Source organism: Ictalurus furcatus, chromosome 2, assembly GCF_023375685.1.
Source record: "Ictalurus furcatus strain D&B chromosome 2, Billie_1.0, whole genome shotgun sequence".
In the NCBI taxonomy this organism is placed as follows: Eukaryota; Metazoa; Chordata; class Actinopteri; order Siluriformes; family Ictaluridae; genus Ictalurus; species Ictalurus furcatus.
The window spans coordinates 4,483,667-4,509,382 of NC_071256.1; the positions used below are offsets into that span (position 1 = coordinate 4,483,667).

The 25,716-nt window shown below is 48.9% G+C and overlaps 1 protein-coding gene across 1 annotated transcript in view; it reads left to right on the forward strand.

Moving 5' to 3' along the window:
• mdn1 (midasin AAA ATPase 1) overlaps positions 1-25,716 on the forward strand; it is a 44,538-nt gene that overhangs the window by 10,728 nt on the left and 8,094 nt on the right. The window contains exons 22-84 of the mRNA XM_053644007.1: positions 10-161; positions 414-592; positions 834-1,042; positions 1,151-1,297; positions 4,412-4,553; positions 4,646-4,780; positions 5,296-5,434; positions 5,670-5,808; positions 6,031-6,161; positions 6,252-6,390; positions 6,512-6,641; positions 6,763-7,026; positions 7,168-7,365; positions 7,469-7,677; positions 7,909-8,031; positions 8,383-8,580; positions 8,684-8,791; positions 8,949-9,137; positions 9,229-9,318; positions 9,411-9,674; positions 9,760-10,024; positions 10,117-10,276; positions 10,900-11,016; positions 11,132-11,340; positions 11,531-11,679; positions 11,789-11,988; positions 12,073-12,302; positions 12,892-13,005; positions 13,156-13,285; positions 13,450-13,556; positions 13,815-13,948; positions 14,129-14,289; positions 14,378-14,498; positions 14,603-14,819; positions 14,920-15,163; positions 15,263-15,389; positions 15,467-15,637; positions 15,729-15,943; positions 16,095-16,482; positions 16,590-16,702; positions 16,838-17,501; positions 17,673-17,834; positions 18,100-18,385; positions 18,503-18,741; positions 18,832-18,927; positions 19,073-19,167; positions 19,505-19,629; positions 19,774-19,920; positions 20,330-20,439; positions 20,626-20,699; positions 21,217-21,409; positions 21,504-21,657; positions 21,760-21,906; positions 22,262-22,388; positions 22,510-22,615; positions 23,280-23,395; positions 23,526-23,924; positions 24,053-24,276; positions 24,406-24,534; positions 24,712-24,890; positions 25,050-25,211; positions 25,310-25,447; positions 25,539-25,677. Of these exons, the coding sequence (XP_053499982.1) occupies positions 10-161; positions 414-592; positions 834-1,042; positions 1,151-1,297; positions 4,412-4,553; positions 4,646-4,780; positions 5,296-5,434; positions 5,670-5,808; positions 6,031-6,161; positions 6,252-6,390; positions 6,512-6,641; positions 6,763-7,026; positions 7,168-7,365; positions 7,469-7,677; positions 7,909-8,031; positions 8,383-8,580; positions 8,684-8,791; positions 8,949-9,137; positions 9,229-9,318; positions 9,411-9,674; positions 9,760-10,024; positions 10,117-10,276; positions 10,900-11,016; positions 11,132-11,340; positions 11,531-11,679; positions 11,789-11,988; positions 12,073-12,302; positions 12,892-13,005; positions 13,156-13,285; positions 13,450-13,556; positions 13,815-13,948; positions 14,129-14,289; positions 14,378-14,498; positions 14,603-14,819; positions 14,920-15,163; positions 15,263-15,389; positions 15,467-15,637; positions 15,729-15,943; positions 16,095-16,482; positions 16,590-16,702; positions 16,838-17,501; positions 17,673-17,834; positions 18,100-18,385; positions 18,503-18,741; positions 18,832-18,927; positions 19,073-19,167; positions 19,505-19,629; positions 19,774-19,920; positions 20,330-20,439; positions 20,626-20,699; positions 21,217-21,409; positions 21,504-21,657; positions 21,760-21,906; positions 22,262-22,388; positions 22,510-22,615; positions 23,280-23,395; positions 23,526-23,924; positions 24,053-24,276; positions 24,406-24,534; positions 24,712-24,890; positions 25,050-25,211; positions 25,310-25,447; positions 25,539-25,677 (11,068 nt within the window). The remainder of the gene's footprint in view (positions 1-9; positions 162-413; positions 593-833; positions 1,043-1,150; positions 1,298-4,411; positions 4,554-4,645; positions 4,781-5,295; positions 5,435-5,669; positions 5,809-6,030; positions 6,162-6,251; positions 6,391-6,511; positions 6,642-6,762; positions 7,027-7,167; positions 7,366-7,468; positions 7,678-7,908; positions 8,032-8,382; positions 8,581-8,683; positions 8,792-8,948; positions 9,138-9,228; positions 9,319-9,410; positions 9,675-9,759; positions 10,025-10,116; positions 10,277-10,899; positions 11,017-11,131; positions 11,341-11,530; positions 11,680-11,788; positions 11,989-12,072; positions 12,303-12,891; positions 13,006-13,155; positions 13,286-13,449; positions 13,557-13,814; positions 13,949-14,128; positions 14,290-14,377; positions 14,499-14,602; positions 14,820-14,919; positions 15,164-15,262; positions 15,390-15,466; positions 15,638-15,728; positions 15,944-16,094; positions 16,483-16,589; positions 16,703-16,837; positions 17,502-17,672; positions 17,835-18,099; positions 18,386-18,502; positions 18,742-18,831; positions 18,928-19,072; positions 19,168-19,504; positions 19,630-19,773; positions 19,921-20,329; positions 20,440-20,625; positions 20,700-21,216; positions 21,410-21,503; positions 21,658-21,759; positions 21,907-22,261; positions 22,389-22,509; positions 22,616-23,279; positions 23,396-23,525; positions 23,925-24,052; positions 24,277-24,405; positions 24,535-24,711; positions 24,891-25,049; positions 25,212-25,309; positions 25,448-25,538; positions 25,678-25,716) is intronic.

Genomic DNA, 25,716 nt, shown 5'->3' on the forward strand with positions numbered 1-25,716 from the left:
CTTGTACAGCCAATCCCGGAGCCCCGCTCCCGTGGCTGTCTGCAGATCGAGGGCTACTGGTTGTGTCAGGGTGACATGGACCCAGCACTGGACCCGAGCTACATCCTCACTCCTTCTGTGCGCCTCAACCTCCGAGACCTGGCCCGCGTTGTGGCTGCTGGGTAATAACCCCGCGCTTTATTATCCAGATTCGACACATCACTGACTAATAATCTGGCAGAGATGCTTTGCTATAGGAGCTTCATGGATGTGAACAGATGTATTTTCTTTCCCCCCCCCCCCCCCCCCCCCCCCCCGATTATGTGTGTTGCTCAGGCATAGGTTACCGGGCTAGTGCAGAGCATATACGTTTAAATCTCATCTACTGATCCCCGACGCATTTGCTGTTTCTGTTTATTATTTATTTAATTCAGCATCCACCCGGTGCTGATCCAGGGTGAGACGTCGGTAGGGAAAACCAGCCTGGTCCGGTGGCTAGCGGCTGCCACGGGGAACCAGTGTGTGAGGATCAACAACCACGAGCACACAGACATCCAGGAGTACATCGGCTGCTACTCATCCGACGAGCACGGGAAGCTCGTCTTCAAAGAAGGTGCAGAGGATTGGATCTTAAGCGTTATACAAAAGTGTGCTGCAGCAGTTTTGATTAAATGAAAATGTTGTCAGTTACTGATATTAAGTGTACAGTACAATAGCGTAGAGTGTGAGTAAACATCAGGTATTGGTCAAGAACGGAACAGGAAGAGCAGGTGATTGTGTAATATTTAGGACAATCGAGAAGTCACCTGGTCTAGACGTTTATAGCTAAAGCATTGTGTGTGCGTGTCCCCAAGGCGTCCTGATCGATGCCATGCGGAAGGGCTATTGGATCATCCTGGACGAACTGAACCTCGCCCCCACTGACGTCCTCGAAGCCCTGAACAGGCTGCTAGATGACAACAGGGAACTCTTCGTCGCCGAGACACAGGAAGTAGTGAAGGCACATCCGAGATTCATGCTCTTTGCTACCCAGAATCCCCCAGGTCTCTACGGTGGCAGAAAGGTACCAAAAGTGTCACTTTTGGTTCAGTGTCTTGCTTCCTGCTTAAAGGTGAACTACATTTCTGGTAGCATATTTGGGATATCGTGCCTAATTTCTGTGTCGCCGTAGGTCTTGTCGAGGGCGTTCAGGAATCGCTTTGTGGAGCTGCATTTTGACGAGTTACCCAGCGAAGAGCTGGAGACCATCCTTCACCAGCGCTGCAGCCTTCCTCCATCTTACTGCACCAAACTGGTCAAAGTCATGCAGAACCTTCAGGTGAGGGCCTGGGACGGGACGTTTAGGGGGAAAAAAATTGGAAATGTCGTGGACTGGTCGCACCATCTTGTTTTAAATGTTAAGTAACTACGACCAGTCTTTAAAGAAGACTTTACACCCAGAGTTATCGAGACAGATCTTAACAAGAGTTAATTATTGGAAATTGGAATCGGCCGTATTTGTCAGTTACTGGAAAAACGTCTTGGTTACGCATGTAACCCTGTTAACTGAGAAGAGTACGAGACGTTGTGTCAGTGTCTGTTACTCAGTACACCAGTGGTTCTCTTTCACACATTTGTTCGGTATCTCACTACGGGAAACGCCTCGGGCGTGACCGATCCTGGAAGCACCAATATCACCACGTCTGTAGGTTGACGGACCGATCACGACAGTGATGAGGAGTCCCGCCTTCCTAAAATACATCACTGTCGACGGTCCCGACCTCATTCTCGTTCTCTTCCCCGTGAAGATTCTTTATGGAAGCTACCAGTGCGTCAAGGTGGGTTCTCACTTCATATCTCAAGGCGTCACGGCTCCTTCTTATTTCCTCGTGTTTTGCGTCCGTCATGGCGACTGCGAGATCTTCCAGTAGTGCAGCGAAGGGAAAAGATCTCTCAAGATCGCCCATGCGTGTACGGGTCTCTGATTTCTTCCAGGGACTCTCTGTGTATCCCGAGTGCTGCCTGCACTGTTCTCTGCTCCCGTTCAGGGCCTTATAGAGATGTGCACAACAGGAAAGCCAGGGCGCGGAGAGATTTATATGACTGCAGGAGGATGCCGTCGCGCACTTGGTCAAATAGCAGATTCCCGCCGTCTCAGCGTGGGACAAACCTTCCTCCCGTAAAGTGCCTGTGTAAAGGTTTCCTTCGGCTGGACATCCATATCGTGGAGGAGTTGGGGATGTCCAAGCACCTGCAATTTCGATCTGTCACACGATGAGCATCGTTGGCACGCATGCACAGTACACCCTTCGGTTTTATCCACAATAAACCGGGGTTCTTGTCTACAGTTTGCTGTAAAACCACCACTTTTCAACAGTGTGTTAATGTCAACAGCAGAAGTTTTAGAGGAAGAAATAACCTCTTTATTGAGCAAAAGAGCCATTCGGAGGATAGCCATCACAGCTTTTGCCATTCTCATGAGAGGGGAAGGTCTTCGTCCCGTTCTATATTTGAGGAACCTCAACAAACACCCCAGAAAGTAGAAGTTCAAACCGTTCATCTCATTTTATTCGTCCCAGAGACGGTCGATCTGAAGGATGCATATTTTCACGTAGGCCTTTACCCGGCACACAGGTTTGCCAATCAGGGCACAGCCTATGAATTCTTTCCAGACTCTCGTTAGCCCAGAGAGTGTTCAGTAAACGGCCTATTTGGACGATCTGCTCCTCTACGCTCCATCACGTCGTCAAGCGGAGATAGATACAGAAGTGTGTGCGTCTCATTTAGAGAGCTTAGGCTTCAAAATGACCGTGACGGAACTTTGTTTGATGCCCACGCAAGAGATTAGGCTGAACTCAGACCTGTTTCGAGCGCTTCTGTCAGAGGAGCGCATCAGGTCAATCCATGGCCGTTTATCCGTTTTTTGGAAAGGAGGAAGGTCCCTTTCGGTCTGTGTTTATGCCTTCTGGGGCTGATTGCCTCAACGGTCTCGGTCATTCCATTGGGACTGTCGCGACTGCCATCTGGATTTACTGGCTTTTCATCCTCCGCCTTTTTTCTCATTGGAAGAAGAGCGGCTTCGTTGTTTGTGCCGTGTCCGTGCGTCACGCCACTATGTAAACAGAAGAAAAGCACAGAGGAAGAGTAATCAGTTACTCGTATCTTCTGCTGACTCTCATAAGGGCAAGCCTATTTCACGTCAGCGGCTGTCCCATTGGGTAACGGAAGCTGTTATATCAAGTTATAATATATGAGACTACCATATATTCTACCAGCGCTATGACTACCTCCTGGCCACTATTTAAAGGCGTTTCAGTTCAGGACAAAACGTGCAGCGCCGAGTTGGGCTTCGCCTCACGCTTTTGTCCAATTCTATAGGTTGGATGTTACATTCATCCATCATTGGCTCGTTCCGTCCTGAGCTTGTACAAATAAATAAATAAACAAATAAAATAGCTCTCGCAAAATGAACGAGGTGGGAGTTTGTTTGTTATTCCCCCCCCCCCCATATATGTTATTCATGGAATACTTGGTCTATGTATTTGTTACATACACCTCTATGTTGGTTGGCGTGCCTGCTTCGGAATCTGCAATACGGGAGTCGTCTACATCCCGTAGTGAGATACCGAACGAACGTTTGAAAGAGAACGTTAGGTTACTTGCGTAACCCCGGTTCTCTGATAACGCGAGTGAGGTATCTCTGCACACGTCCCGCCTTACAGTTGCACGGAAAAGATCGATCGGTCGTGATTGGCCTGTCAGCTGACAGACGTGGTGGTGTTGGTGCTTCCAGGATCGATCACGCCCAAGGCGTTTCCCGTAGTGAGTTACCTCACTCCTGTTCTCAGAGAAACCCGGGTTACGCAAGTAACCTAAGGTTTCTGTCTTTTTCAGGACATTCCAGTTTGTTGTATTGGCTGTGCCCGATGTTTCTGCAATGCCTCTGATTGATTTTCCTTCTTTTCTCAGCTTCAAAATGGCTTGCATTTCTTCCATAGACAGCTCTCTGATCTTCATGTTGGCTTATCCTTTTTAACAGCAAATGCAGTCTTGACAGGTGAAACTGAAGGCTAAAACCACGAGTAGATGTTCAGAGCTATTTATTTACATGTTGGAGTATTTTTTTTTGGCTACGAATTGGGTGGTCTGATACAAAAATGTGTTACGTTCTATGTCGTTTAACACCTCTACATATAAATAAAAGCTGAATCTCTGAACCCTTCTCATGTTCGTCTTTTTGATCTCAAACCCAAATGTCTTCAGTCTACAGTAAAATCAAATGCATTGGACTTGCCGTTCCAATAGTTTCGGAGGAGACTGTAGATTCTAGACATTTCCTTGCCGTGAAGTAATGAGATAAATTTACAAGTCGTTTACAACCAGGATTAAATTCACTCTGAGTGCTTGTGAAAACGTTCATATTTTTTGTGCGTGTGCGCGCGTGTGTTTTTAGTCTTTGCGACGTGGGTCCAGCGTGTTCGCCGGGAAGCACGGTTACATCACCCTCAGAGATTTGTTCCGATGGGCCGAGCGCTATAGACTGGAAGAGCAGACCGACTCGTCACGTGACTGGCTGCAACATCTAGCCGACGACGGTAACTAATAACGTGAATACGTATTCGTTTTTCGTTAAGCGCGTTCAGTACGTTATTGTGTTCATTCCTCTGTGTCGTATGCTCGCGATCAGGGTACATGCTGCTGGCGGGCCGGGTCCGTAAGCCAGAGGAGGCTTTAACCATCCAGAACGTTCTGGAAAAGCACTTTAAGAGGACGGTAAACCCAGATGCACTGTTCTCTGAGGCTCAGGTCAACACCCAGTTCAGTAAGTTCAGCCCAGGACACACACCAACACATTTCCCAGGACACAATGGAAGTCACGTTGCACCTGGTCGATCTCTCTCTCTCTCTCTCTCTCTCTCTCTCTCTCTCTCTCTCTCTCTCTGTCTCTCTGTTTGGGACAGCTATCCTTCAGCGTTTTCCGTTAAACATTCACGCTTGTAAAATTGTACTGAAAATGTTATTTTAAGTCATTTGAATAACAGTACAGGATTTAAAGGGTGTCGTCCACCGCACATTCGAAAACAGAAACAACTGAATTTCTGGTTCATTTTTCACCGACTTGAGACACAAGTGGTGACGTATTGACTGCTGGTGTCTCAACTGAGTACGAATATATTCTCTTGGTGCCAATGATGAGCAAGTACACAAAGTACTAAAGGTTTTTTAGTACTTTGTACAGTAGAAAGAGGCCACTAATTATGTAACGAAGGTTTCGTTTTTATGTTAAGTCCGTTTTATATCCGTCACTAAGGTGCGTTTGTGTGTTTTGATCCGCAGGTCCGTTTGTGGCCAGCCTTGCTGGCATGCCTGAGGAGTTTGGTCATGTGGTTTGGACCCAAGGCATGAGGAGGCTTGCCGTGCTGGTGGGTCGTGCGCTCCGTTTTGGAGAGTCCGTCCTGCTGGTGGGCGACACCGGGTAAACACGTTATCTCTAGCTCAGTGTACTTGATTACCGATGCTATTATTATTATTATTATTATTATTATTATCATGCTGATTTGGCAAAGCTGGACCCGAGTTAGTTTGTTTCTCTCAGTACTACATGATGACTGTTCAGCTCTGTTAGCCATCTTTAAAAAGCTGCTATGACTCAAATGTGTGTCGAGAACCTGTGTGTGTATATATAGATTGTCTAAATGGTGTTTCTTTAGGTGTGGTAAGACCACAATATGCCAGCTGTTTGCTGCTCTGGCTGGACTGAAGTTTTTCGCTGTGAATTGCCACCTGCACATGGAGACGTCCGACTTCTTGGGCGGTTTACGGCCGGTCCGGCACATTGGAACGGGCCAGGTAAGATAACACACGCTCACCGACGGACACTGCACTGTTCGTCAATACGCTAATGAGATATCCGAGAAAATTTTGCATATACTTTGATACAACCCACTGACCGTATTGACATCATATTTGGTTCAGATAGTCAATCCGGATAAATATTAGACAAATAAAGATAAGTATTTGGTGTTTATTGTAAACCTGTGTGAGCACCTATTTTTTTTGTTTCCCCCCCAGGCGGATGCTGAAGATGGCCGTTTGTTCGAATGGCGCGATGGACCCCTGGTGCTTGCTATGAAACAGGAAGGAGTGTTTTTGATGGATGAGATCTCACTGGCTGACGACTCCGTGTTGGAGAGACTCAATAGGTGGGTTTCAATTTTTTTTTTTTTTTTTTTTTAAACCCACATAAATACATAAACAGAGATACAATCTTGCATTGCACTTCCATTCTGCAGCGTATTGGAGACGGAGAAATCTCTGGTCCTGGCAGAGAAAGGCAGCAGTGATGACGACGACGTCGAGCTCATCATCGCCGGGAAGAAATTTCGACTGGTTGCGACTATGAACCCCGGTGGAGATTTCGGCAAGAAAGAGGTTTGTTCTGGGGGGGAAAAAAAATTGTGATTTTTTTTTTTTTTTTTTTTTTTTTTTTCTCCCCCCATGGATTTAATAATTGTATAATTTGCTTAAAATGTCACTTTTTATGTATGTCCAGCTTTCCCCAGCATTGAGGAACAGGTTCACTGAGATCTGGTGTCCTCAGTCTAACAGCCGCGGTGATCTGATGAAGATCGTCCAGCACAACTTGCGAGCGGGGCTTTCTTTAGACCAGCATGACCACCAAGGTGGGTGCGCGACTCAAGAGACGAGTCAGTGTTCGACTCCTCGGTGCTGTATTGTCCTTCGTTAACTTCTCATTTTACTGAACCCCTGTTCCCTGAGACTCATCCCTGCTATCATCTCCAGGCAAGGACGTCGCCGAGGTCATGTTGGACTTCATAGACTGGCTGACCAATCAGGAGTTTGGGAGGCGATGCATCCTAAGCGTAAGGGACATCCTGTCTTGGGTGGACTTCCTGAATGCCGTGTGCGAGAAGGACGAGGATCGAGATGAGAGCAGCTTCATGGGTCTGGAGGAGATAGAGGAGCCGGAGTGGGACCAGAGGCTGGACACGGTCACTGCCTTCATCCACGCCGCCTGCCTCGTTTACATCGACGGCATCGGATCAGGTAAACGCCGAATAACACTCGTAGAAGTGTCGTAATATCAATATAATGGTGGCTTTGCATTGCACCATTGCACACTCCAAAATATTTTCCAACCCGTCCTTGCTTTTATGATTGTCTAACCTTGTGCTTCCTGGTCCTCAGGGACAACAGTCTCAGCAGCAGAGAACGTCGCGGCGGCGAGGAAGGCGTGTCTGGCTTTTCTGGAGACGAAGCTACGCAGGATCACTAAGCTAGACGAGAAGATGCAGGAGGCTCTGAGGGTTTACGACACCAGCCTGGTCAGAGAGTCACGCTGGGGGGACGACTTCTTCGGCATCGAGCCCTTCTACGTCGTGGCTGGTGAGCGACGCTCGTTACTGTCGGTCTCGTACTAGCAAACGTAACATAAAATATCGTTTCCGTTGCACGATCACCTTAAAATAAACATTCCGCGTTTCCCCAGATCCCGAGAGCGAAAGCCGCGGTCTGTTAGACTACGCCCTCGGTGCAGGCACGACAGCGATGAATACCATGAGGATCTTGCGTGCGCTGAAGCTCCAGAGACCCATCCTGCTGGAGGGTTCACCCGGAGTGGGCAAGACCAGTCTGGTGGCCGCGCTTGCCAAGGCCTCTGGGAACCAGCTCGTCAGAATCAACCTCTCTGAGCAGACAGTACGCGACTTATCTGTAAAAATAAGTAAAGCCTCACTCGAGTTGTTTTTATGTTTAAAACTGTACATTACAGTGGCTTGCGTAAGTACTTTTTCCACGTTTCGTAGAGTTGGAACTGAAATTGACTTGGATTGGATCATAACAAATAGTGCAAATGAGTCGTTATTTTTGGTATTCAGTTTCATAATGATGCCACTTCATGTAACTGCATAACTATTATTATTTGTTCAGGATGTTACAGACCTGTTTGGAACTGACCTTCCAGTGGAGGGCGGTAAAGGAGGAGAGTTTGCTTGGCGTGACGGTCCTCTCCTTGCTGCTCTAAAGGCCGGACATTGGATTGTACTAGATGAGGTAACCCCACTCACGACCTTTTTGAGTTCCTACCTGCAGTTTGTTCACATTTACCGTTGGACACGAGATGTAAGAGCCTTTTTACGACCATCTTATTCCGTCATCTCTCGTTCAATCTGTATCGAGGAAGGAGAAATAAAGCTTGGAAGGAAGTAGCAGAGATTGTTGGTGCAGACTGGAGCTAGTACAGTTAACTTGGGTGGTTAATCTGCTAACAGAACCATTACGGAGCCTAGCCACTCACTCTTACACGGTGTGAACGTAGGGTTAGATATTAACTAATATCCTGAAAGTGGATCCAGCATATAAATATAAATCAGGAGAGCACATCTGTGTTTCTGTGCTGCGCAGCTGAACCTGGCCTCTCAGTCGGTGTTGGAGGGTCTGAACGCCTGCTTCGATCACCGAGCAGAAATCTACATCCCGGAACTGAGCATACGTTTCCAGGTCCGGCATGAGAAAACCAAGATCTTTGGCTGCCAGAACCCCTTCACACAAGGAGGCGGTCGCAAAGGCCTGCCCAAGTCCTTCCTCAACAGGTTTACTCAGGTGTGGATCTCTCCCGGCTACGACTAATAACCCCTTTATCGGTCCCCTTGTAGTTATTTTCCTTATTATTTCTGATTCCGATGTTAAAATCTGGCGCTTGCAGGTGTACGTGGACCAGCTCAGCAGTGAAGATATGCAGTTCATTGGTAACTCCATCTTTCCAAACATCAGTGAGCAGATCATCTCTAAAATGGTTCAGTTCAGCAACAAGGTGAGATTATTAAACGGATAATATCCAATCAAGACGATCAAATCCCTGTTTTTTTTATAAACTTCTAATCATAAGCGCATATATAAACAAATCAATACTTGAAGGAAATCAGTATTAGTTTGTAATGAATTCGGTCCTTTCTCCCTGTTTCTCCCAGCTTGTGACCGAGGTGGCAGTAGAGAGAAAATGGGGTCAGAAAGGAGGACCGTGGGAGTTCAACCTGCGAGACCTGTTCCGTTGGTGTCAGCTGATGCAAGCCGACCAATCACCAGCCTTCTATAACCCGGGCCAGCACGTCGGACTGGTGTACGCGGACCGGATGCGAACGGAAGCAGATAAGGCTCAGGTAGCTGCGTCCGCTCCCGTTTATCGGTACTTTAAGATTGAACCGAGCCTTAATTCTGTACACTTTTTTTTTTTTTTTTTTTGCGCTGCAGGTGCTGTCTGTCTTCAGGAAGGTGTTCGCTGAAGATTTCGAGCCTCACTTAGGCTCCAGGCAGTTCCATATCACTCCTCTAAATCTGCAGGTTAGTCTGTACGTACATCTGATGCAGGTTTGTGGATTATTGCGGTGATGGTAATTATTCACGCTTGGTCGTCTTCTTTTGACTACGTGAAGGTGGGCTCGTCAGTCCTTCAGCGCAGCGGCGGAGCCCCTGTGGTCTTGGATCCTCCCCTGTCGATCACTCATCAAGCTCTGCGTCCGCTGGAGTCCTTAATGAAATGCGTGAAGATGGGCTGGATGGCTATACTGGTGGGCCCCAGCGCCAGTGGGAAGAGCAGTCTGGTGCACCTGCTTGCCTTGCTGACCGGACACAGGCTCAGGGTGATGGCTATGAACAGCGCCATGGACACTACCGAACTGCTGGGCGGGTTTGAACAGGTTACTGCGATCGAGAGGAAAAACCGATTCACTTCCGTATCCGGTCCGGCGTGCGCCCGGTAACGTGTTTTTTCTTCTCTCTCAGGTGGATATCATCCGACCATGGCAGCAGGTCTTGGAGAGCATGGACTACGTGGTGGCCATGGTGACACGGCGCGGGCTGATGTCTCTGGACGGAGGGGTCCAGGACACAGAGTTCCTTCTGAGCACCTGGAGCACGTTCCGCCGCTGGCTGAAGGACGAGGGACTCGACACGGCTGACGGCACGGTGACGTTCGAGGCCCTGAACAAGCTAGAGGTCATCATCGTGCTGCTACACAAACTCAACACCAAGCTCAAGGTCTTCACAGGTACGGCAATAAACGCGGCCGTGACTCTTTAGCGCAACATGCTGTACGCGAGATTAGTCCTTAAATCGTTTAATCTGGTTTTCCTGCTGCAGACATGTCGAAGCTGCAGATGGACTTCACCCTTCTGAAGGAGCGCTTGGCGCAGATGGAGGACGGTTGGAGTCACGGCGGTTTCGAATGGCTGGATGGCACGTTGGTCCAGGCACTGCAGGCTGGAGACTGGCTACTCATGGACAACGTCAACTTCTGCAGGTTATTAACGATAGCATTTATTTATTTATTTATTCATTGTCTTACTTCTGATTTTGACGCAACGATAACAACACCACTGAACCGAACACACCGTTTTATTCATAACCGTTTTGTCAATTTTACTTCCTCCTTGCATACAAAGCAAAACTCTTATTTATTCACCATTAAATAGAAGATTCTGACAGAGCGCAAAGAATAAAGTGCACTGTTATTAAAGTTTGCCTCTATTCGGTGCACCAAGGCACCAAGCTGCGTATAAACTACATATTTACGTGTACACCTATGTAACGCATCTAATTTGTACGTAAAGGGCTGTTGTAGCGGTCCTGCATGCAATTCTCAAAACGCCCACAAGATGGCGGTGTTTATCAGTGGAGCCGATATAAAATAAACTGATGACCGATCATGGAAAAATGCTTAAATATGGGGGGAAAAATCGGTAAAACCTTGGATGGAGCGCTTGGATGCGGTTCACATTCTTCGTGTTATTGAGTACAAGTCGTCCTGTTACCTTAAGCCATGATGGGGGTCAATCAATGCACATTACAAGTGTTTGATTTTTCTTATACTTAACAATTTGAACATTTCCTGTATGTTGTGTGTTTTTTTTTGTTTTTTTGTAGCCCGTCTGTGCTGGATCGTCTGAACGCTCTTCTGGAGCCTGGCGGGTCTTTGACCATCAATGAGCGCGGGGTCATAGACGGCACAACGCCGAGCATCACGCCGCACCCTAACTTCAGGTATGTCCATAAATACCTTTACTAGCGCGAGTTAAGGGGGGGGTCAGGAGTGAATTTTGTATCCTGACACACTATCAAACGTACGCTTGCTTTATTTTCCTCCCATCCTATCCAGGCTATTCCTCACCATGGACCCCACGCATGGGGAGATCTCCCGCGCCATGAGGAACCGCGGCGTGGAGATCTACGTCCCGGGAGAGAACGAGGGAGCGTGTTGGGACTCGCTGGACCTGAAGACGATCTTGCACACTCTGGGCGTGACCGGAGATTGCGTGTGCGACCTGCTGATGACCGTTCATTCCGAGATCAAGTCGGCCATCTGGGGTGAGCGCTTTTGTTGCGATTGGATGGTAGCTCGTTTACGACCGTAGCAAGCAGAAAAGCATCTCGGCATGCGTTAACCTCGAACACGGAGGTAGACAGGCTTAAAACAGCAGTATCGATACGCCTTGGCTGATAAACTGCATTTCGACTTTGAAAAGTGTAAAAGATGCGTTCGGGTTTGTTTTCCCAGATTCGCCGGCGTCCTCCGTGTCATCTCTGCTGCATGCGGCGGCGCTGTTGTCCGGTCAGCTGCAGAGAGGTGTAGACCTGCCCAGCGCCCTCCTGCAGGCGTGTGGGGAAGCGTACGCCCTCTGTCAGCGCACCTCTGCCAACCAAAAGGTTACACACCGCACAGTCACATACTAGACATCGCGGATGAGACGTGTCTCATAGATGCTCCATTCTCATACACTTTTTTTTTTTCTTTCTTCTTCTTCTACCCCTTCAGCTCGCTCAGGAGCTGATAGAGAGGCAGTTGGCGGTGTTAGACTCGGAAGAATGGGGTAGTGGACTGGTGTGTGCAGGCGTGTGGCCGGATCGAGTGCCTTCTGCGCTGCAGTCCACAGAAGATTCGTGCTTTTCCAGCGTCCAGAGGGACGGCCAGGTCCTCCTCTACTGTCTGAACACGCTCAGCCTGCACAGCAAGAGGTCCACCTCACAAATACACGCACGCTCAGCTTACATCAATTAACAATAACACAACTTGTAAATAACTCCATTTTGTGTGCCCAGGAGTCGCCCGCTGATCCTGACTGACTTGCAGAGGGCGATGCAGAGCGCTGCAGCACTGGAAACCCTGCAGTTTCCTCCAGAAGGCGGCAGTGCAGGTGACAGGATCAGGGACGCCCAGCAGCTCCTCCCCACGGCGGTGCGGATCCTGACCGAGGGAGCCTCCCACAGCGACTGGGTCCTGCGTACAAGCTGGCTCTCGCACCTCGCCAAAAGCTACAAACACGTACCAGGTACGTCGTCACGACAGTAGCACGGACGTTTAAGCCAATCGTAACTCTCCTGTTAAAGTTGTAATCGAGTTTTTGTTCCTTAAAATGTTCTCGCTTGGGTTTTTCTTTTTACTTTTGAACACTTAAAGGTGTCGTTAGTAATTTTTTTTTTTTTTAAATAATCATATAATTTCGAAGATACCTTGGAATACCCGTGAAACTCGATATTTTAAATAAGATGGCTCTGACTACCGTGTGTTTTTCATTTCAGGCTTCTGTTTACGTTTTTTTTTTTTTTTTTTTTTTTCCTTTCTGGCCCAGAAATGATCTCTGCCGCCCTAGTAAGAACAGAGCCCCTGAGCTCTGCTCCTTTTGTTTTAAAAGTCGATTCGTGACAGGGAAAGGGTGCGAGGGTGTATCAACCTTCCTGTTGAGATTCCTAAGCAGCAGAGGGCTCTTTTTAAAAAAAAAAAAAAAAAAAAAAAAAAAAAGGAGACATATCGCTCCTTTAAGGTCATATTTTTAGGACGCCTTCTAAAATGTCGTTATCCGCATCAGTTTGCATGCGAAAGGAGGTTTTGCCATCGTGTTTTTGCCATCGTGTTTGCAGAAGCCGCGCTGATACAGATGGAGGCGGGGAATCAGGCTCTCAAAGCAGTCTTCAACAGCAAGCTCGTCGGCAAGGGCAAATACCTGACCGAGCACCTTCAACCCCACAGCACGGGTATGCGCGCACACGCACACGCAAAACGTATTATGCCGTAATTATATATATATATATATATATATATATATATATATATATATATATATATATAATTGACCATACCCGCACTTCCAGTGATCTTGTAAAAGTTCTTATTCCCGTCTTTAGATGACTACAGGATCCTGGTAGACATGCGCTGGAACAAGCAGTACCTGGACATCCTGGCGAACACCTGTAACTTTGAGGACGAGGAGCGGTGTATGGAGTTTATGGAAGCTCTGTATGCCGTCGCCAACAGGTTAGATTCTTTGCTCTGGATTTAAACGTAACGGATACGTACGTAATCGGTACGAGTAAAGGACAAGGATTTAATAGTCGAGCAGCCTACATTGCGAGATTTGTCTTATAGGCACTGGAGGTTTTTTTTATTTTTTTGTTTTTTTTTCTTCTGTATTCTTTCAGGCTCATAATACTGATGGACCGAGAGGAGAGAGCAGCTATATGCAGCAGCACAGGAAATACATCACCCAGTAACAGTGCGCTAAGATTGGCCACTGCCTTTTCTAAAGGTACTGATGGGTTTCTTGGGGGGGAAAAAACAGCAAGCAAATTTGGGTGGATGGGAGGGGATCCTACAATTCCACTACTAGACCACCACAACACCATGAGAGAATTTTTATATGCACGTGCGCGACCACTGGCGTATATGGTCGCTCAATTTTGTGCTCTTTTCCTACTGGTCACATTTTACGAACCATCCAGTTCAGTGGTGCAGTAATGTTTGAGGGTTTTTACACAATATTCTGCTCTTGTTTGGTTTTGTAAAGGAACGGTAGATATTGCGCAGCTGCCCCATCCAGTCCTGATGCACCTGCGCTCTTTCTTTGACCTGTGGGACGCCTTCGTTCTGCAGGCCGTGCAGACGGACCAGCCGAACATTTCGGACCACCTCATGTTCGAGGTGAGAGAGGCTCTTTCCTCTCGTCTGTGTTTATCGACAGAGCATACTCACAATGCTGAAATGTTAATCCTGTCGCGGTCGAATTTGTGTGAAATGCACTTGTGCGTACGTACGTGTATGTGTGCGTGCTTTTACTAGGCGATTTTTAGAAAACTCGGCTGTTTTGAACGGTTTGTGCAGATCTTGCAGCTGCTCCAGTGGCGAGACCGTTTCTGGAATGTGTGTAACTCCTTGCCGGCGGACACACGCGGAGTGTGTGTGCTCTCCCTGCACTGGCAGTGGGTCCACAAACACCTGGTACTACGGCTGCCCCAGCTCCTGATGGGCGACGGAGACTACGAGTAAGCATTTATAACGGCACTCTATTTGGAGGCTGCCTTATTTTGAGCAAATCTGTTAAACAAATACGTGTGTGTGTGTGTATGGCAGAGGGCAGCAAGAGCTGCACACCATCTCCTCAGCGATCCAGAACACACTCTCCAGCTCCGTGTCTGTGGCACTGGCACTGAAGAGCATCCAGAAAACCCTGGGAAAGCCTCTTCCGTTTAAGGTACATCACGTGACCGTGACTTTTGCTGAAATAAACGTACGTGACTACAGATACGAAAGCGACATTCGTCCCACCGTGTTTTTGTTTTTTTTTTCTTTCTCCAGTCAGAGAGCGTGGCCGAATGCTCCGCCCAGCTCCGCGTCTTCAGCAAGGCTTTCGATGTCAGGGACTTGCGCCTGAACGACAGAGCGCCGTCGCTGTGGAAACAGGAAGTGGCCCGGCTGCGGGGCGTCGCCATGAGAACAGACTGCAAGGAAGCCCTGCTTGAAGGCTGGGGTCTGGTCCTGCAGGCTAACCTTCTTCTTGAGCCGCAGAGTACCGGTACGTTCGTGTGTAGTCCTTGCTTACACGCGTTATACGGTTCACGCTTACCTCGTCGCATTCGCTCGTTTCTAAACACGTGGGACTTTTTTCTCTGCAGGTGTGCTGGAGAGATTACGTACCTGTGTGGATCAGCAGCAGGGATACATGGCGTCCTTTGGCCTGCTGGATTCGGTCTCCGAAGCCGAGAACGAGGAGGAGACGGGATACGGCGCAGGACCGGACCGTGGGCTGTTACTGCGGCTGGCTCGCAGGGCTCAGCTCTGGCCTGTGCTGGAGGAACTCGCCATCCTCAACCAGATGAAAGTGACTGCGGATCTGCTACACCAGTCTGTCACACGCAGGTTCGAATCCGAGTGTCAGGTTTTATCTTCCTTCGTTCGCGACGATCACTAGTAGATCGTTAGGTTTTGTGTTTCCCGCCTCACCGTTTTGTTCCACAGAGGGAGTAAAAATGAGGAGGAAGACCTTCGAAGATCCCTGTCCAACCACCTGCGCTTCTGCATGCAGTCCACCCCCTTGAACATCCGTCTGCTCCAGCCACTGTGGTTCCTCCTCAGCACAGAGCGGGTGTGCATAAATCACACGGTACGTTAATACCGTTCGTATTCTACACCGCCGCACTGACCTACCCTTGCTTTCTCCAGCCTGTAGACGAGCTGTCGTTGGTGTGGTGTGAGCTGCTTTCCGAGACGCTGGCAGCGCTCTGGAGTGGCAGCGTGACCTCCGATCCCGATCGCTGGCTCAAATGGAGCCCTCTGAGTCCTGAGGAAGAGACGAAGAAGAGCTTCCGATCGCTGCTGGGGCCCTCTGATACGGTGCGTGTGCGTGGCTGTCGTCGGGCCTTTTTAAAAACCCTCACATGCATTTACTATAGAAGTGTGTTGTCGTTTTGGGTTTATTTCGCAGGGTCCCGGCATGTTGAGCCGAGCCGTGTGGTCCCGGTGCGTGCTGGGGGTTTTGAGCAGCAGTGAAACGGGCGGGTGCTGGGACCCATCGGGCTCGTCCTTCCTGACCTCGTCGCGAGTGACGCTGGGCGAGTGGAGAGAGCGGATCGGGCAACTCCAGGACCTCAGCGCCGTGCTGTGGGACAACCTGGCCATGTCCGAACTCGCCGACTTTAGGTAGAGCCGACGCGTACAGGATATCATTTTTAAAAGTTTTAAAAGCATCCAAGTAAAGTTCCACCTTATATCGATTTAAGCTACTAATCTGCATAAACATCATTTGGAAAAATCTCTATCCGCTCAGTGTCTCTTTATTTTTTCTGCGTAGATTAACAGACCGCAGGTTGCAGGGCCTGGTCCTGTGCCGGCAGCTGCACGCTCTCTCCGACCTGCTGTCTCCAGGGTTACAGGAGAGCTACGCAGAATCCTGCGACGCTCTCATCGAAGGCGACGACCCCGTCGGTGCGGCGCAGGACATTCAGGTCGCCCTGCGAGAAGGCCTGCCCGAAAACCTTCTCCCAGAAGGCTTCCTGGACACACTGGTGACTTGCTTGACCCAGTTTTCGCACAACCGGGCGTGCGACGGTGTCCAGCTGACCCGCTCCGGGGTGTTCTGGGTGAACATGGGCCTGCTGCAGATCCAAGTTTGGGTTCCACAGACGATATTTGACCCAGCAGTAAAGCGGGCCTACAAACTCAAATACGCACAAGACGAGGTGAGCCGAGCTGATGGTGTTAACTTAACAGACCTTCTCAAAACATACACCTTACGGTGCGTCGTTACTCCAGTGCGTGTCTAAAGGCAAGTTTATTCCTTTCCCAGCTCGCCTTACTTCAAGATGAATGGAATGGGCGGAGTCTGTCATCCCAGCTGCTCACAGGGGTGCAGCTTGAAGAGAGCAGCACCACGGATGCCTTCCAACATCCCCGAATCAGGTCGGACTGCGTTTCTCGCGAACACAATAGAATTAATTGATTAGCGTTTTTGTCAGCAATGTTAATAATAATTCAAAATAATTTCTCTTCATACGTATACGTGTGTGTAATTATTTGGCGCCATATGTGTTGCAGGTACCTGTGGATCCGCATGCGACAGGTTAAAGAACAGATCTGCGAGCTCGGGCGTAAACAGGCATGCCGGCCCGCTGAGCCCCAGTACGGACGCCTGTACCAGGAGCTCCAGCACTACCTGTGCAGCATCGGGCAGCCAGCAGCAGTGGGCGACCTGCTGTCACACCTGCTCAAGGCCCTGCAGGGCTCCGGCCCCAAATCCCGCCCAGGCATCCAAGGCCTGTTAAAGGAGGAGGCCGTGTGGCAGGCATCACAGCAGCGTTTCTCCCAGCGCCTGGCCGACGAGTACCCGCTGTACCCGGACGTCGTGGTGCCCTTGCGCTCCGCTATCCTGCAGCTGCAGCACGGTATGCGTCTGCTGGCCTCACAAGTGGCGTCTACGTTGGTCGCGCTCCCAGGTCTCCCGCGCCTCGTCTCCACGCTGCTGGCTTTTCCTGCACCGCCGCTGAGCTCTGATCTAGAGCGCTCCCAGTACCTGTGCTCTCGGACATGCATGGACACTCTCCGAGGACTGGAGAGGGTCCTTCCTGACACCGAGGTGACCTGCGTGGTCCCGGAGCCTGTCGTGTTACTGCTCAGCGCTCTGCTGTGTCTGCAGAGCCACGCAATAAGTACAGGAGAGCTTGGGACAGAGGCACAGAATCTGCTCAGACACGTGTGTCAGGTGAGGGTTCGAGCTGATCTCCAAAAAAAAAAAAAAAACCAGTCTAATCTAAATGCTGATATAACATTTAGAGTGTAGTTGTTTTTTATGTAAGTAGGTATGTTTTGTGGGTATAGGTCGTTTTGGGTGGCGTTGATGTTTAAGTATGCTTACGTCTCGGTGTACATTCAGGCATTGGTGAACGAGTGGGATGAGCAGGAGAGGAGAGCGAGGGAGAAAGAGCAGAAGGAGGCCAGTTTGTATCGCAGTCGCTCTAAACTACACGGAGGAGGCCTCAGCGAGGAGCAGCAGGAGGAGCGTGATTTCAGGCGCACCTTCCCCACATACCACAAAGTGAGCGGCGACTCCTACATCATGCCCAAACGCTATATTAATGTAACGCGAGCATGTTTTTAAATTGCTAGTGGTTTTTAGGTAGAAACACTGCAAAGTAGGACATCTAGGCATTTATATTGTGTAGTCCAGGCCCATAATTAACATCAAGCTTTATTTTAAGTCGAAAATAACCCTATTAGATAGACCTAATCGTATAATAAATCTTCTGAATGATCGCTTTATTTGTTTGTATTTTATTTATTTTTTTCTTCTTCTTCTTCAGGATTTTGCTGACATCACAACAGAACCCAGTCTGGAGCAGCCAATCATTATCGAGGATGATGAAGAATGTGACGGGGAGACGGAGCCTAACGACAGCGCCGTCTTCAGAGTGTCCGGCTGCCAGAAGACTGTCGTTCAGGTGCATCAGAAGCTGTGCCTGGCCTTCGCACAATCGCCGTGGTACCGTCCGAATCCACCGAGCGATCGGAGCAAAGAACACCTCAGCACGTTGGTCTCGTCTTATCAGATCGCCGCACCTTTAATAGCTCGCTTCTATCATCTTCTGGGTAAGGAGTTCGTGTGGAGTTTGGTTTTAACCTGATATAAATTCTTTAACAAGCTTTCCACAAGGTTGTCCTCTCTCGATTTCCTTTAATCCCGTGTAACGTTTTTAATTTCACCAGACTGTGAAATGGATCCTCAGCTGACGGGCTGTCAGCTTCTGCTCAGTTCCGTGCTACAGAACACGGTCCGGGGCTCCGGAGGTCCGGCCGGCCTAATCCTCCAGAGCGACGGACCGTACGACTTCTACCGCGAGCCAAACATGTGCCAGGCTCGGCTGTGCCTTCCTGCCATCGAGCAGCTAGCCCGCGCAGTCTGCCGGCGTCTAGACGACTGGCCTGATCACCCGGCGCTGGTGCAGGTACGAGGAGGAAATGAACAGTAACGGGTTGTTTCGGTGTTCAAGTGTGTGCTTATTTCTGTCCTACTATGATATTGATGTGTTTCTCAGATCACTGTGGTGATCGAGAGGATACTAGCATTCAGTCTGTCCAGCCCACTGGCCAAGTTCCTTAACGGGCTGGAGATCCTGCTCAGCAAATCACAGGTGAGCTTAGCAGTGACGTTTGTTAATACGAAGATTTACCTACTTTTCTAGGTGTTCATGATACGGCTCTCGGTTCGATACGAAACATGAAGCAACACGTGATGCTCGTTTTTTTTTTTTTTATCTATCCTCTTTTTTCTTTCAGGACTGGGAGAATAACGCCAGTCGCGCTGTGTCTTTGAGGAGCGAGTTGGAGCCCATCACACAGCTCATCATCCAGTGGAGGAAACTGGAGCTTAAGTATGTAGAATACACCGTAACGATTACTTACGTGGGGGGGGGGAAAGAAAAAAAACGTTGAAACGACCCCCTACTCTACGTGCACCGATCAGCCATAACGTTAAAACCTCAGACAGGTGACGTGAATAAGAATTCGATCATCTCGTAACCCGGCAACGGGGTGGGATGTATTATATCAGGCGGCGAACAGTCAGTTCTCGAAGTTGATGTGTCAGAAGCAGGAAAAATGGGCAAGCGTGTATGGGCAATCAGACGTCAGAGCAGATTATTAGCACATGATTAGCCTGCATGTAGTCGTCGACCACCGTGGCTGATTTAAGATGGTGTGCATTTGCAGCTGTTGGTCTAGCAGTCTGGATAACGCTCTGAGGCGGCACGCGGAGAACTCGAACAAGCACTGGTTCTCCATCTACCAGCTGATCGAGAGATATCTACAGGAGAAACGGGCCGACGACAAACCCGGTAAAATGCTCCGAATTTCGATTCAAGTTCAAGCGTAGGAGAAACAATATCTGTCTATCGGATAAGTGTCCTCTCTTGTTCCTGTTAATACTTGTAGCTGATTATGATGACCAGATTTGTCCCGTTCTGTCATCTCGCTCGTAGACGTGAAGGAGTTGCTCCTGCCCTCGGTTTCATCCACACTGCAGGGCTTCATGGAGGGATCCACACTGGGCGAGTTTCACACGCGCTTGGCCATGCTGCTCGCCTTCCACTGCCACGTCCTATTGGCTCCCAAACAAGAAGGACACGGTGAGAGACTTTGCTTCATTCCTGCTTTTTTTTTGTTTGTTTGTTTGTTTGTTTGCCATGCATCATGTCGCACAAATAGCGAATACGGTTTTAAATCTCTATCACGCACAGTTCATTGCTTGTTGTTCTCTCTGAGTGTTGTTCCTGCTGCTTTCCGGTCGTCCTGCAACTCCTTTCGAGTGAGCGCCGGCTTCTCTTTTACCGTCCTCGTCACGAGTCCGTGAGCTCGTCGTGAAAAATTATGCTTATGAATACACGCTTTGTGTGTGTGTGTGTGTGTGTGTGTGTGTGTGTGTGTGTGTATATCTCAAAGAAGTGAGCATTTGAAGGTAGTTCTTTCCCAGATTCACATGACAGCTGGCTTAAAGTAATAGAAATCAAGTGATCCCGTGATTTTTATCTCTCTCAGCCTCGCTGTGTAGTTTGCTGTGGAACCTCCACAAGTACTACACACAGTTCTCTGACAGCATCCAGGCCAGAATCACGCAGCTGAGAGCGCCCATCGAAAAAGAACTCAAGGCAAGTACCGAGTCGCCAATGCAAAAGAGTACTCTGGGGGGAAAATTACATTCATAGTGTGGGGGGTGGGGGGTGGGGGGGGTTTGTTTTTGTTTTTATTTTTATTTTTTTAAATCGAGCTTTTACATTTAAAATTGCAATTCCTTCAGTCCTCCCCTTTTGAAATGGATGTGTTTTTCATCGTAGGACTTTGTGAGGATCTCCAAGTGGAACGACGTGAGTTTTTGGGCTATCAAACAGTCCGTGGAGAAAACACACAGGTGAGGAAACACAATACCCTGTTTTTATTGTGTTGCTATGAATGCACATGGCAGGCAGAACGTACGCACGTGTCCGAAACTATTGGAATGGCACGGGCGATTCACCTGTTCGTGCTTTACGCCGTTCGAAATGGACGCGAGTTCAGGATTTCAGCTTTTATTTCCAACAACATAAAACAGGACCTTTTGTATCGGACCACCCGATTTTTAGGCGTGCGAAAGTATTTGGGTTAAGATCTCGTGAGATCTCGTGAGAATCTGGATGCAGTTCTCTGTAAATTGTGGTATGTGGCATGGCCTCGAGGAAAACTCTGAGAGCAGAAATATAGAGCCTATACCATACCAATCAAATGGATTGGCCTTGCTGTTCCAATAGTTTTGGAGGGGACCGTATAGCTCGGTATGTAAAGGTCGTTAGGTCAGATTTTTCCGAAAAGTTCAAATATCGCAGCCTGGACGTGTGAAAGGAGTCATTTCGTTGTTCAAAACGGTTCAATTTGCATCACGCTCTTCTTAGGACCCTGTTCAAGTTCGTGAGGAAGTTCGAGGCGGCGCTGTCCGGGCCGTGCGCCCCCTGGCTGGTGGAGCAGAAAAGCAGCGGCAGCACGGACAACACGGACAGCGTGGACAGGCAGCAAGAGCACACGCCGCTGCACCAGCTCCACCGCGCACTCGAGAGCGCCCTCCCTGGACGACGCAGAGACCTACAGGTGCGACGGAGACCGTTTTAGATTCCGAAAACTTATCTCCAAAACAAACAAACAAAAAAAAAAGAAAGAAACATCATTTTTTGTTTTGGTTCAGAGCGACGGTCCAGACGAGGTCACGTCCAGCACGGAGCCCTCGTCGCTGCAGGCTCGTCTACCCTCGCTCACAAGGAAGATGAGGAAGATGTGTGTGCAGCTGGTGAAGAAGGCGCCGCTGCCCGAACTGTCAGAAGACCTCGACCAGTTTACAGGTCCTGAGTCTTTATTAATCACACTCTGACAACCGACTGTTTAACCCATGAGCCCGCGAGAGTTTACTGTAATCATTCATTCTTCTTGCTTTGTGTGTGCAGTGGAGATAATTAGCAACGTTCAGGCACTGCAGAGCTTGACGGTGGACCGCTCTCTAGAGCAGGAGAGGCAAAAAGCTGAAGCGAAACAGATCCTGCTGCAGAAACAGCGAGCTCTGGCTGACCTCTTTAAGATGCTGGCGCAGATCGGTCAGTGCTCTTCGGCGAAAGAATCGTTTATTATCATATCAATATTATAAATAGTACATTTTGCTTATTTCATTCACCGATCTGGTCAAATTTTCTACCATTTAATGTTTTCCTTATTAAAGACGTGTTAGTAGACTAAACGCTGCGATGTCTGTCATGTATCGTAAGGACGTCTTTAAGTAACAGGGTATATTTCTGCAATATTGGTGACCCTTAGGTCACGATAAACAACGAACGAGCAATAAAATAACGAATTGGATGAAATAAGTGTTCGCGATTAATCGTTTAAAGAACGATTTCTTTTTTTTAAATTGTTATTTATTTATTTATTTATTTATTTATTTATTTATTGTAGGTCTCTCGTATCGTAAAGGCCTGACGTGGGGTCGTATAGCAGATCCGGAAGAACCGCTCTTACTGCAGCCTGTAGAGATGAGAACAACACTGGCTGCACTGAGAACACAGGAACCCACAGAAAACCTGTACGATATTTAAAATGTCTACGTTTAATATATAAAATGAAAAATTCACATTAAACCATTTAGCGCCTCTTTTTATTTATTTATTTATGTATTTTTTTTCTCTTCTTCCCCCTTTCGCTAGGCTGTTTACTGAGATGATTGGCACATGGGACGGCTGTCAGAAATATTTCTACCGCTCCTGGGCCAGACGTAACGCCATGCAAGCTGCGATGCAGGCAGCTGTAAAGGTTTGCACGTTTACTGCCGTGATTTTATTTTTTCATGTACTTTTATTTTTCTTCTCTCCGATGGAAACGCAATAGCACCTAAAGGTACCAAACTAGAAAGCGATAATGAATGTAACGGACCTCACTGATCCGCCTTTTCCGGTAAGTTTGTATGGAAATGTTTCCATCTTTAGCCGACTAAAAATTCCTATCAAGTTTACAGTGTGAAGTTTCGGTAACGGTGATTTTCTATAAATAATCCACTCGCCACAAAGGCGTTCCCAGCACAGCTGGTGTACGTTTTTATTATTATTATATATATATATATATTTTTTTTTTTTTTATTGACGCTCACGGAGAGATGAAAATGCCAAAATGATGACTAAACAGTAAACATGCAGCTCAGCTACCATCCCTTCAACAGATACGAACATTACTAACGCCTCCTCCTTTCACAGGGCGCCAATACTTTTTTCCTCTTACATGTCTTTGTTTTAGATTGATTCCGTTGTGCGCACTTTTTTAAACTCCATAATCTGGGTATAAAAACGTACTCGCGGCGACGCGTTGATTTTCCGATTTGTGGTACAGTTACGACGAGACCGCCGCTCTCAGGACATTTAAACAGATCACCGAAGGTAGGGGTGTGTGGCTCGGCGCAGTGTTAAAGTGTGTGTGTCTGCAGGAGCTCGGTTTGGGTAACGTGGAGCGATGCCGGGGCTTCTCCTCTCACCTGTTCAAACTGCTGCTCAGGCAAAGGCGCCGCCTGGCCAAAATAACGGGACACTACGCGGATCTCAGGTACGGTCCTCGTGGAAAAAGTCCTTCACGTGATCTCCCTGGATCTTAATCGGGTTATTTATTCTCCTTGTTGTGTTTTTTTTTTTTTTTTTTTTTTTTTTTTTTTTTTTTTTTTTTTCCCTGCCTGCAGAAGATTGATCGACGCCGTACAGGACGTCCGGTCTCAGACGGCCTCGGGAGAGGACGAGCAGAGCGGGCTTCCCCCTCAGGACTCTCTCTGCAGCTGGGCGGCGAAGGCGCGGACGCTGGCGCAGCAGTGCTGCGTGGCCGTGCAGCAGCTCTCCTGGGTGCTGCAGTGCTGTCCCGAGGGGTGCGAGTCCAGAGAGGGCGGGCAGGGCGAGGCCACGCTGAGCCACCCTACACCTCTGCCAGCTCACCTCCAACCTCAGGCGTGTCTAATGAGGCGGGGCGAGGCGAGCTGGACGGAGGCCGTGAAGCACGTAGAGGCTTTGCAGAGCGAGAGCACGCAGCTGAAAGAGAGGCTTAACGCCCTGGGGCATGAATCTGAACAAACAGCGATCCAAACCAGGTTCGACTCGTGTCATTGTAGAACACCCGTCTAAAGTGCTGTGTAACATTTGAAGCAAGGAATCGCTCCAGTTTTCTCACTAATCACAGTGCTGTTTGGGGGGGTTTTTTTTTTGTTCTTCTTCCCAGGAGGCACTTGGAGGAGTGCAGCTCATGCGTGCACGCTTTAGGAGCACTGGCAGACCGGATGGCGGTCCTGGAGCGCCTCTTCGACCTCGATGGCAGCGTCGCACCTCGTTCGCAGCTGTGTCTCACACGAGGCCTGCGCGGCATCCGGACGGAGGTGGGAACCTGCGTCAAGGAGTTCACCGCCTGGAGATCACACCTGCGACCACTCAGAGCATCATCCAAACGTGAGGAAATGCCGCCTAAAACTTAAAGCTGCCAGGATCTAAGCCTTAACGCTGTTTCATTAACCGGAATCCTCCGCTCTCGAAGTATTCAAAGAAAAACTCATCACGTTTTGCTCGGTTCCGTCGCAGGTTCCGCCGCGCCGTTCCGGGCCGAGTTCTCCGAGGAGTTGGAGAGAACCATAAACACGGTTCTGTGTGCCGTGCAAGGACTGGTGAAGAGGAGAGAACAGGAAGTGCAGAAAGAGGACAGCAGGAAAGGTGTGCAAACCGTATTCGTGCTTCATGATTCAACAGGGTGGGGTGTCAATCTTTTGCTGATGTAAAGCAGAAATAAGAAAGAAAGGTTTTATTGACTCGAATGGAAAAAAGGTATCACACTTTGTATGGAATCGGGCCGTTTGCGTATGTTTTTTAAAAAATTTATTCCGTTTCCAGAGAGCGATTCCGAGGTGGCCGAGGAGCTTCTGAAGCCTGGACACCTGAGCCGGTTACTGGAGGAGGACTTGAGTGGAGACGTGTCGTGTCTCTCCCTGGCTGAGGTCACTGGGGTCACGGGGAGGTTGCTGGAGAGGCTGCGATCCTACAGAGACACGTGTCCGGCACGGCACTTAGGGGTAAGATTTTCCATAGTCCGTAAACTCAAGCCCCCACCCGGTGGATGTATGCCAGAAGACACTAAAGCCTGGTTTACACCCGACTATTTGTCGTATGTAAACGCGTTCGCCGTTAATGATTTTGCAATCGTTTACAAGTGTGCGTTTTGTGATGCGCAGGAGCTGAAGGAGGCCTGCAGGAAACTGGTTCGCCTGGAGCCCATGCTGCATGTGTACTCGGAGCTGGTACGCTGGTACGTGGCCGTGTGTATGGGCGCTCACCGCAGCACGGGCAAACTGCTGTCCGTCCTCGCCAGCGTCTTCACCGACCTCGCTCAGAAGGTAGCGTCGGGGGGCGGAAACGAAACGTCTCCAGTCTAAACGATAACTGGCCGTTTTACCTTCAAACGCGTCTCTCTGTCTCTTTCTTTCTCTCTCAGGGATTTTGTTTGCCCCAGGAGTTAACGGGCGGAGGTGACGGAGAAGGAGCTACGGAGTTCCACGACTACGAGGGCGGCGGGATCGGAGAGGGCGAGGGCGCCAAAGATGTCAGCGACAAGATCGAAAACGAAGAGCAGGTAACGCCCCAAACGTGAAAGAAAAAAAATAAATTCGGCAAAAAGACGGACGTGAAATGACGTTAGGGGTCGGCGACGCGTTCCGTTGCAGGTCGAGGACACGTTTCAGGAAGGGCAGGAAAAGAGCGAAGAGGAGCCAGACAAGCGGGATATTAAAGAAGAAGACAACGCCGTCGAGATGTCCGAGGACTTCGACGGGAAAATGCACGACGGGGAGCCACGAGAATCAGGTGTGTGTGTTAGCTAACCGGGTTTGCGGGTGGTAAACC